The sequence below is a fragment of the Lycorma delicatula genome, chromosome 2, assembly GCF_047948215.1.
Source record: "Lycorma delicatula isolate Av1 chromosome 2, ASM4794821v1, whole genome shotgun sequence".
NCBI classification, from domain to species: domain Eukaryota; kingdom Metazoa; phylum Arthropoda; class Insecta; order Hemiptera; family Fulgoridae; genus Lycorma; species Lycorma delicatula.
The window spans coordinates 62,324,911-62,345,437 of NC_134456.1; the positions used below are offsets into that span (position 1 = coordinate 62,324,911).

General features: G+C 25.5%; 1 protein-coding gene and 1 long non-coding RNA gene across 3 annotated transcripts in view; one reads left to right on the forward strand and one right to left on the reverse strand.

Moving 5' to 3' along the window:
* Positions 1–15,314, forward strand: part of LOC142318851 (ras-related and estrogen-regulated growth inhibitor-like protein) — a 41,552-nt gene extending 26,238 nt beyond the window's left edge. The window contains exons 4-6 of the mRNA XM_075355413.1: positions 6,717–6,793; positions 9,822–10,010; positions 11,773–15,314. Of these exons, the coding sequence (XP_075211528.1) occupies positions 6,717–6,793; positions 9,822–10,010; positions 11,773–12,090 (584 nt within the window). The 3' untranslated portion in view covers positions 12,091–15,314. The remainder of the gene's footprint in view (positions 1–6,716; positions 6,794–9,821; positions 10,011–11,772) is intronic.
* Positions 1–20,527, reverse strand: part of LOC142318852 (uncharacterized) — a 52,932-nt gene that overhangs the window by 29,034 nt on the left and 3,371 nt on the right. The window contains exons 2-3 of one of the 2 annotated variants that reach the window (XR_012755054.1): positions 7,189–7,333; positions 4,796–5,230 (exon numbers count right to left, since the gene is read on the reverse strand). This is a non-coding gene — a long non-coding RNA (uncharacterized LOC142318852). Of the gene's footprint in view, positions 1–4,795; positions 5,231–7,188; positions 7,334–20,527 lie in introns of those variants that run through there. The other variant, XR_012755053.1, reaches the window with a different exon arrangement.

Consider the following 20,527-nt stretch of genomic DNA (forward strand, 5'->3'; position numbering starts at 1 on the left):
TAATGCCCATTTTATTTTTTTTACTTTGATTTATGTGATTTAATTAACGATACTGACTTATAATAGGATAGTTTTGAATATGAACAACAATAACCAGTAAAATGCATGTAATTCTTATCCCACTAATTTGTTAAATACCTATTGCACAAACCCTACTTCTCAGGTAAAAATTCAATTTAAAAAACCCACCAATATACATTACGATTTAATTTTAAAGAATATATAAAAAACACTTTTTACAAAATTCATTTATTCTTTTGAAGTTTATGTATTAATTTAGGGAAAAAAAAAATATATATATATATAGGCTTATGAAGAATCTATTCTAGCTTTATTGATATTTTAAACTACACAGTACCTTGAAAGTTACCCATTAATACAAATTAGACTACTAAGATTCATGTGTAACAATTATATGAATATCCTCATATGTGAATTTCAATTTTAGTTGTCATGTGTGTTTTTACGGTTTTTTTTTTTTTTTAACAAAATGTGAGAATAAACACTTTGGAAAAAAAAAGATGAAACGATTTCATAAACAGTACAAGTCTTTGATGTTATTGAAGTATTTAGGACATTGCTATTCACCTCATTTAATTTTTAGTTTTTAAAATTCTATTCTTTCACATCCTTTTCTAAAATATTCCATTTAAATTTTTTAACAGTTTACCATTATACTTTTAGTTAAAAAAAAACTGTATTGTAACACATAAATTAATTTTAATTGAGTGAAAAAAAAGAAGATATTGATAGTTTAATTTAAAAATAACCGTTATCAGTGAATATACTTTTAAATAAAAATTATCTGTAATTCATTTGTACTCCTACAAAAATCATTCATTTTTAATTATTTATATTTGTACTCCTTGTTTTTTGTAGCAGCACATAAATAATGTGCTTACACTAGTATTCTTAATAGTACATAAAATCTCAGATAGTTTGTATATTTTTTTTTAACCGAGACAAATTCCATTACCCATTTAGCGAAAGTACAACGCTCCATATAGCAGCTCAGTATCAGCTGGCCCAGTTGCCCTTGTTTATTTTTGACTGGACGGTACCATTGAGGGGAAGATGTATAAACAACTACTTTGTCCTGATGCTATCTCATTCTTTGTTATTCTTTATTTCTCTCTTCCCCTTAGCCAAACAATTTAGTGAATAACAAAAAAAAACCTACTATACTATATGATGTAATCTTTATGTGAAATATTTCAGTCATTATTTCTTTAAGTTCTTATTAATTTTTGTATATACATTAATGATAAATAACTAGAAATGAATTTAATTTGTTACCCCATAACTCCTAACCAAATTTATATCATTAAAACAGTAAACATCTAAGTATTTTCAATAAAATGAAATGTATGCATTTTATGAAATGATTGTCTTTTCAAGTTATCATCCAAACTGCTTTAAAAATGAATATCAGTTTTATTTTACTTTAAAAATATGCTCCAAAATATTGTTTAGTATAAGTCAGATAAATGTCACTCATATTTATTTGCCTTCATATCAGTGTTTAATCAATTGATAGGGAGGATGTGTCCCTCCCTCAAAAAAAAATAAATTAGTTAAAAATTTGAGATTACAATAATATAAATGTTGCATTGTTCCTTGAAATCAAAGTAATATTTCAGTTACCTGTATGATCAATAGATAATTTCACCATTGTTAAAATAGCATTTACTATACAAATTACACATTGTATCACCACGACCTTCACATCTAATTATAGTTTTACAATTTTAATATCACTGTACTGGACACATTATATCTTTAGTTTGAATCATAATAACTCGCTTCATAGTAACAGTAAAAATTCAGATTGATTGTCTTATTTTACTCGCCAATCAATTGGCTATCTTTTTATCTAATCTCATTTTAGTGTAGTAATTTAATTTGAAAAATACATAGAAAGATTAAAAGAACTCTTTTAATATTCAAAAAACTAAAATAAAATTGTGCCCTTTTTTCTATTCAAAAAACACCCAAGCAAGGTCAGTAAAAGAAGCTATTAGGGATTATTATTAGAATTTTTTATCAGTTTCTAACTGACGTAAAGTCGTATTCACTTAAAATGTAGTCTAACACTTTTATTTTTCTTTAGTTTTCCTAATTTTTCATTTAGACAAATTCTAATAATGATATAAAATGAAGTATTTTGATGAAAAAAAGAGAATTATAATGGGTTCTGAATCAACAAAACTGCATTAAATAATTAATTAGAGATTTCTGTAATATACAAATCAATCTGTATAATATACAAGTATTGTATAATATATAAGTCACATAATGGAGAGATGGTAATTCTGTTTGTACAACATAGTCTTCAGTTATTCCTCAAAAAACATCTAATTATATGTCCTTCTAAACAGAAAAGAAACTAGCCATTGTCATATAACACTCAGGTAATATAATAAACCAGTGCTGTCTAGGCTTTGTATAAAAACAGACAGTAGGATTAATGATTGTCAAACCTAGCTTTTAGGTATATAACTTACATAGCAATATACTAATATTTATTTATACATTTAAATCAGATAGCCTAAGATTATTCTGAAATAGATGTCAGAGCAAATCATTAGATTTGGCTTTATATTCATAAACACCACAAGCTTACTTTAAAGCTGTTTTGTAAAACAATAAATTTCAATCCAATTTTTATTACATTTTATTTTAAGCATTGCACTTGTAGCTATTTATCATATTATGGGCTATTTTTAACACTCAACACTTCTTATTTGTTTGCAAAAAATAAATATCCAGTGGACGTCACAACATATTCTAAAAGTTGGCTTCTTTTTCATATCTGTACACCCACATTTTATGCTTGCGTTTTAAATATTTGCTACAAAGAAGAACTTCTACGTGACGTATGAATGAAAAATAGTACAAGATATATATATATATATATATTTATATATATATAGTTGACAAAAATATTAATGAATACCAATGTTAATTCTTTATTTAGTGGATGCCTGTGTGTTTACTGTTTTTGGGTTTGGTACAAAATACACATTATTAAAGTTCCATAGAATAATGAGTAATAAGGAAATTTGATATAAGGAATTAAGTTTATCTGATAATAACATTTTGACTCATACTTTTGATTTTAGAACTTTTGAAACACTTTCAAATATTTCCAAAAAAATTTATATGCAAATACTTTAGTGTTCGTTATAAATATTTAATCCATGTCCTCAAGAGATCAAGAACCCTGACTTAATTTAAATAAAATCTTTGGATTTAATCTCGTACATTAGATAGAATTTAATTAGGTTTATTAATGTAATTGTTTTGAAAAAATGTAATCAATTTAAATAAATACGTAATAAATAAATATGTAATCATTTTCTGAAAATACTGAAATTAAAATTGTCAGTATTTAGTAAGTTATTACTAAAGTTTTTAGTAAGTTATTTACCTTAGTTCCTCTTGAGGTAAAGTAAATTTTTCATTGTAAAATAAATAGATTTAACAACTTCTAAAAGAAATGCACAAGTAGAAAAATAACAAGTAAATGGAATCTTATTAGTCTTATTAATCTTATTAGCCTTCCATTAATTATGTAAGCATGAAATTATGTTTTTTTTATCTTAACAACTTGAGACTTAATGAGATTTTTTTATGTTCTCCTCCCCAAGTTTTTAAGTTATATAAGTCAAGAATAAAATTTTTATTAAGCAAATTTTTATATAAGCAAAGAAACAATTTTTGTAAAAAGTCTTTTACAATTTCCAACTGTTTATTGTTTATTATAATTAAGTATTGCGTTGAAATTTCATTTTTAAAGAAACTCTAACTAAATTCTAATCTGCATTATTAGTCTGTTACATACTTTTTTCAATATCTCTAAATAATTAAAACTGGGAATCCCTTCCTTCAGTATTGCAGATACTCGTATATTTTAATAAATATTTGTATAAATTTATTTGTTATTTAATATAAAAATTTTAATATTGCGTTTTTAGATACTCGTATATTTTAATAAATATTTGTATAAATTTATTTGTTATTTAATATAAAAATTTTAATATTGCGTTTTTTTTTCCTTTTTTGGTATTATACACAAGGTTTTACCCTTGTGGATATTGATCATTTAATTACTTTTTAAAGGTAAAAATCAAATCAAAATAAACAATATCTTAATTAATTTTTTTCTGCTGTAATGTTTTAACGATATTTTACTATTTTATATATATGTAAAATCTTATTTTAAAATAAGATTTATTTCTGTGTAATTTTATTATCGTAATATTAATATCTTTTAAATCATGTGTATATCTTGTTATGTCCTCAAAGATAGGAATGAATCCCAATATTTCTAATATTAGGTATGCAGCCTAGGTAGCACTTTTAAATATATCTTTAATATATATTTAAAAGTAGTTTTAATTAGATCAAATTTTTATTTAAGAAAGGTAGACAAACAACAAATTTCTACCAGGCATCTTTTGTAAGAATATTTTTTGACTATCCTATTATACAAGACAAAATAGGATTTTTTTGTTAAACCTTTCACCCTTCAAACTTACATAATTAATCAATGAGATTACATAATTAATGTTGTTTCTAAGGTAAAATATTTTTGTAAAGATTGATAAAAAGTGTTATTGTTGACATTACTAGATTTTTTTATATAATCTGTGTATATAAAGATTTGTTTGGAAGTTATTAACTGGTTAAGTAAGAATTTTAAACAAAACAATTTCATTTTTATTTATTTTATATATTGTTAAGAGAAAAACTATGAAAGTAATTATCAAAAATTTTATGACCTACATTTTGACGTGATGCTACTGAACTAAGTCTGATTTTATGTTCACAACTGATTCTATTAAATGAGACTGCAATACATTAGGTATTTTACGTATGAATAATTTAAAATAAGTTTTATAAATATTTTAGTAGATTATTTAATGTCATAATATGTAATAAAAACAAGCCTGCTTTTTTTATTATGTTTTTCTTAGTTGCCATAACAAATTTATTATAAAACATGCCATGCTGTGGTGTTTTGAAAAAATTATCCATTCAATAAATCTGCAGGGGTTACACGTGCTGTGTCTTTCATAAAATATAGCTTTCTGATCCCAACATTGAACAGAGAAATACAAACACTTAATTCCAAACTTATGAATTAAATCTCCTTTTTAGTACTTCATTTTTTTATTCTAAATAAAATTATCTGTCTTTGGAGTTAAATAATGAAAATGTTGCTGACCTAAATTAAAAAGCACATTTAGTAATTAAATATCGAATGAAAGTTAAGTTTTACATTAAAACTATCTTAGCATTATACAATTAAAATTACTTAAAAAATTCAATAAAAAGACTTATTTCTGTGTAATTTTATTATCGTAATATTAATATCTTTTAGATCATGTGTATAGCCTGTTATGTCCTCAAAGATAGGAATGAATCCCAATATTTCTAATATTAGGTATGCAGCCTAGATAGCACTAAAGAGGAGTATTATGCTAAATTTGATGTGTTAAAAACACATCTATTCTTAATGGGAAAGGTTAATATTTTCAACTAATATAATAAATTGTTTTATTTAAATATTGTCATTTTAGAAAATGTAGTTTTTATAGCTTATAAAAAAAAATAAATTCTATAAGCGAGAAGCGAGAAAGTGTGGTTATCTCTTGAATATGAAAACAATTATGTTTTTAGGAAATTTTTAATAGTGTATTCAGTCAATAGTTAAACACATTTAGCCTGTAAAATTGTAAATAAAAATCAGCATTAGTTTACCTTAACACTCTGTTACACATATTTCAATTCTTCAACAGTTTTAACTGATTTGTTTATAATTTTTGTAAATTTTTGTTCTTACCAAGATTAGGCAGTAATAATTTTAATTATTTTTTATTCAAGTAAATAAATTTTACATGTTGCAATGACCCAAAGGGCAAACCCTTTTAGGAAGGTAAATGTAAACACTAATGATCCTTTGGGAGATATAGGCAGTTTGAGACTTGACCTGATAAGTTACATCTAATGTTATTGGTTCCCGATTAGTTTTTCTCAGCCTCTATTCTGTTACTGGGTTTTAATTATCAACAGGTACTATTTTAGCCTGAAGTTCTAGGATCATAACAAAATACAAATACTCACTAGACAAATGAAGGATGTATCTGCTCACTGGCCCCCAATTTAACAAACTGCTCTAGCTACTCAGAAATTACTGGAATATCTCACAATAAATCAGTCAATTAAGTTTGTTGCATTATTTCTGTTATTGTATGCAACTGAAAAAAAGTTTTGTAAGTAGGTAGATATTTTTGGAGTATTAATATTTCATTATAAAATTTTCAATAGGAAAACTAATAGTTCATTTTGAATGAATTATAACAATTATGAAAATTCTATTAGCTTTCTTTTACCTGCACGCTTAAAATAAGTTATATTGTGAAAAGCAATTATTGATTTTTTTGTAATTACATTATTTTCTTTTAATTTTCTTCATATAAAAGAAGAAAGAGCTTTTTATATTTTTCCTTTCAAATTTACATTACATTGCAATAATGAAACAATAATTATTCTAAAATTGTTACTTTACAATACAATTATTATCCATTCATGTATTAAAATAGTAATTATTATTATTTTTTTTATTATTATTTTAAATACATTATTAAAATGATTTATTATTAAATTTAACAATGAAACTAATTAAATTTATTTTCATTTCTTTGTTACAGATTTATTGTATAAACAAACTGTGATGATTAACAATACTCCTGTCGAAGTTGAAATAATTGATGTTTCAGGAGAATCGGTAAGAACAAAATATGATTTAATATATTTATTTTTAATGAATGATTTTATTATTTTTTTTTTAAATGATTGGCTCACAGAACGTGTGTGCAATCCCAGTATTACTTTCAGAGGTTAATATTGGTCATTTTCAAGATGATATTTCTGCAGCATTGTGAATAATACTTTTTTTAAACAACATAATATAAAGCTGAATAATACATATTGATCATGTTATCAATAACAGTTTTTTAGATTGTATTGTTTTAATAAAATTTTAGGAATAGATTATTTCTAGATTTAATTTTTATTATGTATAATAGTCAACTAAAATTAAAAAGTGTACCTAAAAATCTTAAAATAAGAAACAATGAAAAAAATTTTAGACAAAAACAATTGAAAATTTTATAAACTTACTTTTATGATGATTTTGTGAAGATGACAGCTTTAATGATAAAAATATGTCAAAAATAGAATAAATCATCTTCATCTGATAGTTACAGTTAGCTGGAATCCTGCTTCAAAAAATGTTTTTAGTAAAAGCCATTAGAATTTTTATGACCTTGAACAAAAATATCAACAAAATTAATATTTCCTAAAGTATATGATGACTTATAAAGAAAAAAAAAATAATAGAATGAGTTATATGCTAAAACTTTTCTTGATGGATACTGAATCTAATAAATAAATACCACACCAAATTTTGGTCAGTACTATTCAGAGCTTATTCCTTTTAATCAACCAAAGAACAGATTCATATATTTCCTAAAGTATATGATGACTTATAAAGAAAAAAAAAATAATAGAATGAGTTATATGCTAAAACTTTTCTTGATGGATACTGAATCTAATAAATAAATACCACACCAAATTTTGGTCAGTACTATTCAGAGCTTATTCCTTTTAATCAACCAAAGAACAGATTCATATCTATGTACTATACATAAGTATAAAACTACACCATATGAATACAAATGCAAATGTCATGTGTATGATAATATGGAAAGATAGTAAAAATAAATTATCCAATTTCAATTGTTTTAATTCCTTCATAGCAATAAATTTTAAAAAATATTAATTTAGTTTGATATATATATTTGACTGTTGATCTTTGGGTCAGTCATGTGTGTAGACTGTGTTCATCTAATGATGAGCGTGAAGTTACATCTGTAGAAATGTGGCATTTTCTGGTTGACCCAGTTACAGTTTAGTGGTATGCCATCAATGGAGACATACCATGACACATTGCATGTCTCTCTCCAAAATTAACACTAAGAAGACGCAACATTTAAAAGCTGACATCACATTTAAAAGCTGAGATTTAAACACAGAAGCACTGTCTGAAATAAAAAAATTAAAAAGAATACAATCAATAATAGATTAAAAGTAATGGCTAAATAAAAAGTAATAACAAAGGTTTTTTTTATTCATTGATTTCAAGAGTTACAATTTGATGTTGAAAATACAATTATAATTATTGTACAGTTTTATAAATGAAATATTACACTGAACTTTTATATTATTCTACAGTAACCCACATTTCATTTTATCATAAGATATTAATTTTACTTCCAAATCATAAATCAAATTATATTCTTTCATGGATGCAACATAATCTAAAAATGCTAAAATCAGAGAATTAAATAAATAAGAGATTTTTATTAATAAAAACCAATATTGTAGCAACAGTGAGATTTTATTATTTTAGGTAGATTTCATATTCTCATTCATCCTCTGAAGTAATATCTGAACAGTAATTTCTGGAGGCTAAACAGAAAAAAAAAGGTAGATTTCATAAGAAAACTACCTACTGTAATGGGTATCATGATTCCACTTCAGGAAAATTTAGACACATCTTCACGTTTCACATCCCCGAGACCCCAAAACCACCATCAGTTCAAAGGTTTATATATATATATATTTCACTTTCTTGTAGACACGATAACTGCCGTAATTTTGTGCCAATCCCTTTCAAATTGATACATAAAAAACGACCCAAAATCTCGATCGAGTTTGTTAATGGAGTGGAAATGAGGGGATTTTTTTAAAAAAATTAAATATTGCTATAACTTTCTTATTAAGTAAAGTATTGAATTCATTTAAAGTTCCTACTATTCTTTGGATAAAGGCCTAAAACTTATCTAACTAAAGTTTTTGGATATCACCAATCATTGGCCCAGGAGGTGGGAAAAATGGGGTTTTGAAGACAAAAAAATCATACCTCCCTTAATAGGCATGTTATTGAATCAGTTTAAAGTGGTTGTTAGTCCTCTAAAAAATAACCTAAAACTTTTGTCTGAAACAACTTTTGATATGACCAATCCTTACGGAAAGGGATGATCAAAATATTGCTGGAGTTATAAGATGGGGCTAATCATATTCTGAACATGTAAAACTTTTTTCACATGCAACCATTGTCACATTGAGTAAATTTGAAGTTTTTCTTAACTTTAAGGTGGAAATTTTTTTTATCCTGTACTTAGCACCGGTGAAATCTACCTTTACCTTCTGGCATCTTATTTGCATCTGCTTAGTGTTGTTCTTTTTAGTATATTATAATCTTCTAGTTAGGTTTGAAAAGTATTTTGTGATAAGATTTTATGAAAAATCTGCTGACTTCCCAACAAATTTTAAAAGAACTGGAGAAATAAATCTGGCAGTAGATTTTCTTTGTAGTAGTTACGCAAGCTTTCATTCAACTGAAGCAGAATTCCATTATAGCTAGTGTTTAAATTTAATTTTATTTATTAATTTTTTCATTTTATATCTTTAAATGACAAAATTATTAATAATAACTCATTTATCTTCTACGATGAAATAAATAAATTCAATTTTTTACATTTTTATTTACTCTCTTGTCTAATCTGAATTGTTCTACTTATGCCCCATTCTCATAAAAAAGTAACCTAACATTATAAGTTTTTATTATGTTGGTGAAAGAAAACTGTTTAATAATATCTTTACTATTAACTGTATATTTATTATAAAAATTTTGATATTAAATTAGAAAAAAGGCAGCAAATTAAATATATATATTTTTTAACTTTCAGAGAGACTCAAGCTTCCCAGTGGAGCAAGTTCAATGGGCTGACGGGTGTGTTGTTGTCTACTCCATCACAGACAAGCAGAGTTTCAGTTACGCTGTAGAGGCATTAGAAAATTTACAGAAATTAAGACCTGTTTCATCTGTTCCTGTTACACTACTTGGAAACAAAGCAGATCTTGAGCACCTTCGAGAGGTGAATAAAAATTTTATTAGAATTAATTTATTTTTATAAATACCTTTATAAATTTATTAATAAAATAAACTTCTGTTTCATTCTATCATTTTTTTATATAGTTTTTTTTTTTTAATTTTACTTTTTCCTTACTTTTTATTATCCAAATACTTATTGATCCTTATTATCTCTTTTCTTCTACCATGTTTCACTATTTCTCTTGGACACAACTTACGTAGATTCCTATTTAATAAATTTTTCTTCTTTGAAATTTCTTTATTGAGCCACATTTTTCGCTGTCTGTTTCCCTATTTACCATATTTTTAGATTAATTCTAAGAAGGTTTTTTCAAACACTTTATATCTAAGTTTGCTAAGTTGTGTATAATATTCAGTGAGCTTTTTTCATAATGCTTATGCATGTAAATATAAAACCTCATCTCATCATCTAAATGTAAAAATTAAAATATTGAATTATTTTAGTCCTATATAAGACAGAAACTTCATTTCTTAAAACACAATGTTTTTTAATTCCTAGAATATCTCAAGGAGTAACAATCTGGAAATTGAAGGCTGTGAAATAAGGACTAGATAAGTGTCACAGAAACCATGTTTAATAATCAATTTCCCATACATTAACTAAAATAAACCGTGCTAATACAGTTTCATTTTATGCTGTATGATTTTATAAATAACTAATTCTCGAATAGTTAATGCCTCTTAAAATTAATTTTCTTATTTCAGTAACATTTTTGTTTGTTAAAATAATAAAAACATTGTTTAGTAAATGAATTTATTTAACTCACACTTCTGACCTTCCAGATTGAATTTTGTAATCAATTTTCTACCTAGTTTCTATTATTTGGTTAACTTAAACCTTGTATTTGAAACCATTCATTCTCAGTGATAAAATAATAATCTCATTACTGACTCCAGTTAATTGGTAATTAGTGAAAGTGTAATAAAGAAAATGTTAATCTAGTAAAAAAAGCATATTTACAATATTGGTAGCGTGGTCATGGGATATGAACCCACAAATATGTGCTACTGTAATAGCACATATTTTATGTAACTAAAAAGAAGAAAATAAAAAACAATTTTTTTAAGAATTCTTTTGTTTATAATGCAATAAAACAAAAAATAATTTTCTTAGCCTTCAAAATCATTTTGATGTTAATTGATCAAAAATAAAATTATTGAGTGATCTTTCTATAAATGGCTGTAAAGGTTCAACAATTGTCATCACAAAGAAATATTTCATTAACCTTAGAACTCAATAAAAAAAAACTATCAGTCTTGGCACTGTTTTTAATGATGAGTGCCCTCATTGATTTCATTTTTAGTCGCATTATATGAGCGTTATTTTGATGGTTAAAAAAAAATATTTTTCTACATGTTAGTGCATTTTAAATAAAAACATTCTTTAAAATATATGTGTGATTTTAAGATCTTTTTTAGTTCTCAATTTGATACAAATACAAACTTTAATCACAATGTTTATATTTATGAAAAATAATTCAATGGTATGAATTTAATGCTTTTTTATTATTTTATTTGTCAGTGATTAATCATCTCAGGCATTCAGTATAAATGTCTGCAAGACAGCAGATGCTTGATTCATTTTTATGATCGAGCTTCTCATATTTTGGTCCATATCTAAAGTTTATTATCTCATACCTACCTACAAGTAAATAGATATATGGGAAATATCTTTAAAAAAAAATTAAATAAATGTTTCTAAAAGCATTCCTAAATCTGATAAATTTTTTGTGTTATGTTAATAGGTTGACGAAATTGAAGGCCGTACAGCAGCTATACAAAATGGATGTCAGTTTTTCGAAGTATCAGTAGCTGAAAACAGTGCAGACCTTTACCAAGCTTTTGAAATGTTATTAAATGATTCTAGATGTCAACAGAGTAATAACAAAACTAGGAAATTCTCAGTATCAAAAATGATTGGTACTCTAATAGGTAGTGGAAATAGCAAAGAACAAACGAAGCAGTCACAAGGTGGAACAGTCGTCGTATGTCAAAAATCAGATTTACACCGGAGTCGTGTTTTGAAAAGGCGCCAAAACTATACCGCTACTGCCTCATTGTGATGCCATAGCCCACATTTTGGAGATAGAGAATGAAGAATGATCTCATGAAGAGTCTTCTTTTGGTTTTTCCAAATGTGAACGTTACATCAGCTGGTCTTTACTGATTTCAGCAGGTCACTGTTGGTAAATGTTCACAGTTATGTAGTGCATCAGGAGTTTTTTGGGGACTGCTGATGACTTGGATACTACCAGTATCATTTGTTTGAAAGCATGGGTTACTTTAGATTGTTATGACTATTTAATAAACTTCTAGGAAGTTTAATTAAGACACTGTGATATTGAATATTTACTACTTGTAAAAAACACATTGGCCTATACTTATAAAAAAGAACCAAACTGTTAGATAATCTACTTGCAATTACATGAGTCAGTGGTAATAATTAAGATTTTAAAAATAATATTACAATACATTTTTAGGGGACAGTATTTTTTAAATTCCTGAAAGACATAGTATTAACAACTTACTATTCAATTATTTGCATTGTTTTTTAGATTACATTTTATTGAGCTCTCTAACCTTTTACTATAACTGTGTATACAAAAAAGAATACTGCAGGAAATAAATATATAAAATTATTACATTCTTAATCTGCCTAAAAAATATTTTTTTTAAAAAACCATTAAAAGATCAAATATATATCATTAAAAGATGTAATTTTTGTTATTTCTATAAAAAAAAAACAAGCTTGGGTGTTTTTTTTCAGGTTTTATTTGTTTAGTTCTCAGATTTCTTCCATTCTATCATAATAGTTTTCAAAAATTATATAACTAAAAGAGTATTTCTTAATTTGTTAAACAAATTATTGTAATCCAATCAAATTAGTAATAATTTTGTTCATTACATTGATTTTAAACATTTGATAAAAATCTTTATGAAATTGCCGACTTTTTGTATTGCAAATACATTTCTTTAAAAATGTTAAAAAATTATTTTATGTGTATCACCAACATTTGTTGATACTTTTGGGTTTATATTTGATATAAATTATTTTTTTATTTATAAATATGTTCTTATTAGAACAGACTTAATTAAAAATAATAAATTTAATATTCATTAGTAGATACTACTATATAGTGTTGTTCTAACATCATTCCTTTTACCAAAAGTCCATTTGAATTTTTTTTTCTTTTATAAAATTGATAATTTCAAATTAACTATAGCATCTAGTACAGGTAATGTAACAAATAGCTTTACTATAATATTTACATTACAAAGAGAAAGTCTAAATTTTTATAAAAATAAATAACCATTTATCTCATATCTGATTAAGAATCTAATGAACTTAAGTCCATAGATGCTTAGATCAGGGAAGAACTAAGTGTAAATAGTACAAAATTAAAATATGTTTTGTGTGGTTTTTTTTAAATGTAAAATAAAATATTTTTCTTTCTTGTAAATTGCAACAAATCTCATGTTAATTAAATATGTGTAATTAATTATATTATAGATTTTAATAACTTACTGGCAGAATCTTTTGTTTTGATGATATAAACTGTTTTTATAATGAATTTTTTATACTGAAGTTAAATACTTACCTGCTACTAGACATTAATTCATAAATTGTATAATTTATCAATCCCCAAATTTTTATAAAATTTTAATTAATTCCAGTTAATTTATTTTTAGAAGTTTAAAAAATGTTTAATATTATTATACAGTGCGTGAATTAACAGATGGAAAGAGAAATTATCAGAAAAAAATTCTGCAGATCTACAAACAAAATTCCCTCTCCCAAAAAAAGATGTTCTGTCTCATACTGAATTATTACTATCAGCAAAATAAAATTCAAGGAATTAAATTGCAGATGAGCAACAAGTATTGGTTGTGAAAGTATTATCTATAATGCTGAAAATGTAAAGTTTTAAATCTGATTTACTTTTCAGGAATATAAATTTTTAATACATTTTTGATAGACTGTTCTGTTAACAGAATCTGTTTCTTTAGCTCTCAAATCAGAGAAATAAAGTATGCACTCTAATATGATCCTTTTAACATTAGATGTTGACATTGTCTATTTTTACCATTCTTATATATCTATTGTGGTTTCATGTTCCCCTTCCATAATGATTAATTCATAATCTGTACACAAACAATAGTTTTTGGATGTATTTTTTTTTTTATTCAGTAAAGTTGTAATATGAAGGATATGTAGCTCTAGACATAGTTTATGTAGATTTGAAACATACTTTTTAACTGATTTTTAAATTTACTGAAACAAATCATTAATTTTTTTTATAAAAATTGTAATAAATTTAAATTTTATTTCAGTTTTAAAATAACGACCCATAAAACCCATAAAGAGATCATGGTGTAAAATATCTTTAGCATATAAAACACCAGGATACTGCACACTTAATAAAATATTCTTCTAAGTTTTACTGTATAATGAATTCAAGTCTAAATAAACTTTGAATTATATTTATTTATTTTTTGTGATTTAAAATATTGTACTTATATTTGCTACAATAAAAACCTAACAATTGAAATATTATATATACCAGAAATACATATTTTTGAAGTTAAATTTCAAACCATAGAAGATGATCATTAATAAACCTAAATGTATACTAAAAGGTAAATCTTTAATAGTACCATATTAATTCTGAAACATGTTCATAGAAATTTTGTTTAAGGTTAAATACTTAATATTTCTTTTTAGGTTTTTATGGTAGGTAGAAGGGTTTATAAAACTTTGTTTCAAAAAGAATTACTATTAACATAATTATTTATTATTATGAAAATTCAGTTTTGAGTGACAGAAAAAAAAGGAGGATTGTTTTATTTATTTCAAATTTATTACAAAAAGCATTTTTTTGTAAAGCATTTTACTTGTTGGATTTGTCTCCATCTTTATTATGATAAATTTTTTGTATTCTATTTTATTTTCTTACAATTCATTACAACCTTTTCTTTTTTTATTAATATAAGGACACTTTTGTAATTCTACATTTGGTTTATTTTAAAACTAAATATATATAAATGTATATTAAAATAATTATTAATTGAGATCAAATGTTTTTAAGTTGTATTAGTTATAACAGTTCTGGTTTAATTGTCAAAATGGCTGTGATTAGAATATTATAAAGTGATTTTGTAGTTTTAATTGTTTATATTATTTATTGTATAAGTTACTACTGTATTATTAATATTAATTTTAAATATTTTGTAGGTTAACAGCAAATGAACTGTATGTTTTGATAATAAAATGTAGTAAATTAAAGTAATATAAAGTTATCACTTATTTTTTCCTTTGTCATGATACATATATATGTTTAAATATACAAATATGTTTTACCTATCCGTGAGAACTTGAAATAATAGAAAATTAGAATGTTTGTTTTTCAGCTTTAAACAGCTAGTATTAAAGCATAATTTTCTTAAAACATGGGCACTGTTAGTGTAGTATATCATGCACAGTGATACCAGAAAAAGATGCTAAATTAGACTGCAATGTTGAGATTATTTGTTAAAGTTTTATATTTTAAACACATTACTAGTGTTTTTCATAAAATAGTAACAGCAAGAAGTGAATTTATAAATTTTTGTCATTTACTTGTTTGTAACTGGTTGTTGCCTGATTACAGTTACTAATGGTAATGAGAGATGCCATGCCTGAGCATGATTCAAATCCAAAAACTTTTGGATAAAAAACAGAAATGCTACCTCTCCACAAGAGATGTCAATAATATTTGAAACATTGCAGTCCTCCCAGCTAATTTGGTTTTAGATAAGATTCACTGATATCAATATAAAAGGATTATCCATTATGTAAATACAATATATAATGGAATGAGATGTTTTCAAATAGAATTTCAGGAAATAAAATAGTATGAATGTATTAATATTTAGCTAATGTCAATCAGTTATCAAATTTTAAATAATGTGGCAGGATAGCTTAGCACATTTTCATTGAATACATCCTATATTACATAATAACCAAACATAGACTTCACACAAGAATATTACACGTAAAATTATTTCTTGCTAACTATAAAAATATATAACTGGAATAAGGAACTTATCAGCTAACTACTGTTTAACCTGTGATCAGTTTCTCCTTTATTCTAATTATTTAATTGTATATATATTTCATTATTAATACAGCAAATAATTAATATAAATTAATTAATCTTTACAGTATTCATGTTTAATATACAGATTTTCCATTGTAAATAAATACCACTTTAGAAATAATTTTAAATTATAAAAAGAAAGGGATAACACAAAAAGCTTAAAAATGTAAATTTTCTAATTTTGTTTATTGTATTTTTAAATATTTTTTAGTGTTTCTAACTTTTATGTGACTGATATTAGTTGAACTATGATGAGCTAACTGAAGGCTGTAAGTGCCAAACCAGGTTCCAACAATATTATTGGTTTTCTAGTATTGTTTAGAATTTCTACGTCCAATTTGACATTGATGTTTGTTTAAAAATGCATTCTTTTAGTCAACTTTATAGAACGTACAATTAAACATATGCATCCTAGTGTTCAGTCTCTACAATAAGCCTCAAATAAATAGCACAATAGCCTTCAAGAAGAATTTAACAATAAATAAATGAATATTTTATTCTGATCAGTTCATAATAATACATTAAACACATCTACTTTAAGAATGGATAGGTATGCTAATCCATGGAAAACAAATGGTATTGGTCCAGCATTTTCCTAGAAGGATCTAGAAAAACTATAAAAAAGACTCAGAGCAGCATTAACAAAATTAGCTGGAAGGACTGCAATGTCTCAAATATTATTGACCAATCTTGTGGAGTGATAGCGTGTCTGCTTTCTTCCAAAATTTTCTGGATTTGATACATTCTCAGGCTTGGCTTCATCTCTCATTAACATTAGTTAATGTACAAGGTTAATAAATAAAAAAGAGAAGTTGTTAAACTTCTCTTAAAACTACATAAACCTTAAATCATAAACCATAAATCTTAAACCACTACATAAAAATACATGTTATTTATTAATGTTAAACAAGGATGCTGAAAACTATATTTAATTATATAGATAAAACATTAGTTAATTAGAGGGAACTCAATCTCTTATGTATAACTTAAATAATTTTTTATACATAAGTTAAATAATCTAAAATCATTAAATATTTGTCTATACTTGATGCCAACATATTTCTTTAAAGAAATAGGCTTTGTGAAGAAAACATAAAGATATCTTTAAAAACATTATCCTGAAAGCAACTGAAACATAAGATGAATATAACTTACATATCTTTTTCAAATTATATTTATTTTCAAGATTTTCCAGTTAATAAAATAAACAATTTACTGTAAAATAAATGAATTCTAAAAGAAAAAGAGAAACTCTTTAGTGCTACAAAAATTTACCAAATATAGAATGTGTGTATATTAGGTGTTAAATAGGATGCTGTAGATGACATAAGATAAAGAAAGTCATTCAATAAAACAGCATAGCCATTATTATGAATAACAAGCATCCCATACTAGGCTTACTAGGAAAACTTAGGAGTAACAAGGTTTTCTGTTGCCTTCTTCACAGAATTGAAATATACTCTTCTACATCAGCATATCATGCACATCAGGTGAATGTAACATTCAGCATTACTATAAAAAATAGATCATAAACTAGTCACATTTTATATAAATCCAAGACAAGTCAATAAAATATTGTTTTGTTGTAAAAGGTCATTTATTACCTCCCTCAGCTTTTACTGTATAATGTGACTCAACTAAAAAATACAGTTCATTCAGAAAGTCGTTGTGTGTATGCTTTAGAATTATGTGATGCATTCTGTTCTTTCAGCATTAGGTAGGTTGCTCTGTGGATTTTTTGGGCATTGCTCAGTAACAACACAAGACATCAGTTGTTGAGTTGTGATTAAGCGTGCTTCATTTTGTTTCATGTTGTTTCATTTATCAGAATCAATAGTTGCAAGACACGTAATGGTTCTTATGGTAGAAGAATGCATTTTTTCATTAAACATGTCTTTCGTAAAGGTATACTGATTTAGTGAAGCACAAGTTTTCTGTAAAGTTTCCAAATAGAGTAAGTACTGTAAAGTTCCTCCTCACAATGCAGTTCGAACTCTTATCAAAAAATCTCAGGCAACAGATTCTGTTGAATATGGTGATCAAGTGGAGGAAGATGACCTAAATTAAACGAACAGAAGCTGCTTGATATTTCGGATGCTATGGCTGAATGTCCGTCAAAGTCAGTGCATAAGTTAGTACTCCCCCAGATTATTTTTTGGGATGGGGGGCAGCAAAACAAGCAACGTACCACAACAGATCACGCATGATTGACAAACTAAAAACCACAAGTTTTAATAAATTATTCCTGTTATTGTAATATCCGTTTGTATAAAACAATGAAATAAATATATAAAGTAATAATTAATAAAGTTTTGTCATTACACTTCCATAATTCCAGTGCACAGCAACTTTCCGAACACTCTGTACAAAACCAATCACATATATGAAATAAATTGTACAATAATATAACAACTATATTATAGAGTATTAATTTATTCTAAGCGGAGGGAAAGTACTTTTTAAATGAAGAAGTTGGGTGTTATCATACAACAGGGGTTTCAAATTTACTTCATGAGTACAAGTAATATAAATCCTAGTATTATCTCTTGAAATATATCATCAAAGAAATATATCTCTTTTCAAATCAGTACAGATTAATAGATCACATCAGGATAGATAACTATTCTACTCCATGATAAAACAAAGGAAGTGTCCCAGCACTTGACTGAATGGATCAAGGGAAACTATAGTAACACAGTGATCAGAGCAGTTTTGCAAATTACTGTACTTAATTGTAACATATGAAAAAAAAAACATTTTAGAAGTAGTTAAGGCTCATATTAATACTTACAAAATAATAAAGATGAAATATTGAAGAAAATTTGTGAACATAATAAATAAGTACAAAAATAAAAAAATTTAGAAGGTAATACTGGAAGTTATTTGAGCAAATATTATTTATAGTCTTAAACTAGGATTACAAAATTCAGGGTTATTTTTTTATTTTCTTATTACTTAAAAATTCACAACAGAATAATATTGGTCTCGTAAAAAAAAAAAACTTTTCAAATTACCTGTTGTTCAATGAGTGCAACAATCCAAAATTGAGCACACAAATCAAGCTCAACTTCAAAAGAAGATTGATTGAGAAGTGTCTAGCAAAGTTATCAAATCTTACTGATATGTTACATGGTGTTTTGGCCAGATGAATGCAAGAAACAACAACTTCTAGACACAATTTGTTCTCAATATTACACATCAACAATTGACAAATTTCAAACAAAGAAATATCAAAAATATTATCAGATAATGAAGTTTCAATATTTGAATGGTTGACAGTATCTGTTATGTTAGATGACTATTTACACATAGATACTTTCTCTTTCTTCTAGAAAAGCTTTCATAAGAATATGATGAATTATTAAATTTACTTATGCTTATTTTAAATTATTCAAAATTGCTTTTCTGTGAAATAAAAGTAGTAGACATAATTGTGTGAAAGAAATTATTTTACTTCTGCTAATTGTTCAAAAAACTAGGAGTAACATTAATTAATTTGAGCTTCCCTGTAAAATTTAATTAAAACTACTGAACAATATCAAAATGAATTTACCTTGTATGAACATAGAAAAATCATGGACCAGCACTGGTTGGCTGTTGGAGACCAAGATAACTACAAATTGGCCTAGTGTAAAGTTTGACTAACATATATTGTTTGACATAAGATTTCATTATTTTCACTTCTCTAATTTTCAATATACATGTTCCACAATAAATGCAATTCTACCTTTAGGTATTTATATTACTCCTTCAACTTCTTTGTCACTTAGAAAAGTAATTAGTTTTAGTTTGATAAAATAATGAGTAGCGTGATCAACAGATTTTGTATCACTGCTATAAATAATTGAAATACTTGTTTCTAGAATTGGCTGCTCTCTTCTGAAAATGAACTATTTATTCAGTTGATATCCATTCTATTAGATAACTTACTACCCATTAAAATGTATTTTTTCCTTTACTCCAATTACACTTGTTTAGAAAACATCATATTGTTTATTTAATTTTTTAATAGTCTTGTGATTTCAATGTAAATTCTTTGTGTTAGTCACTTCATTCACCAGTAATTGCATACTTAGCGATTTTTATTTCAATGATTCTGTTCCTTTAAATTTATAATTATGTTAATATTATTATTATTTTTTATTTTTTTTTGAGGTTTCAGGGACATCAACTATTATGGTCATTAGCCAATTTCCATGTCAAAACGAAAAGGGAAAAAAAAAATATTTCTTTCACCCTGATAAAAAACACTAGCGACATAGTCAGAAGACTAGTCTTGTCAGTATAGATCGTCTAATAAATAAACTTGTTAAATGTTTTCAAATCCCCAAAAGAAAACACAAGATAACAAGAGTGTAAAGGG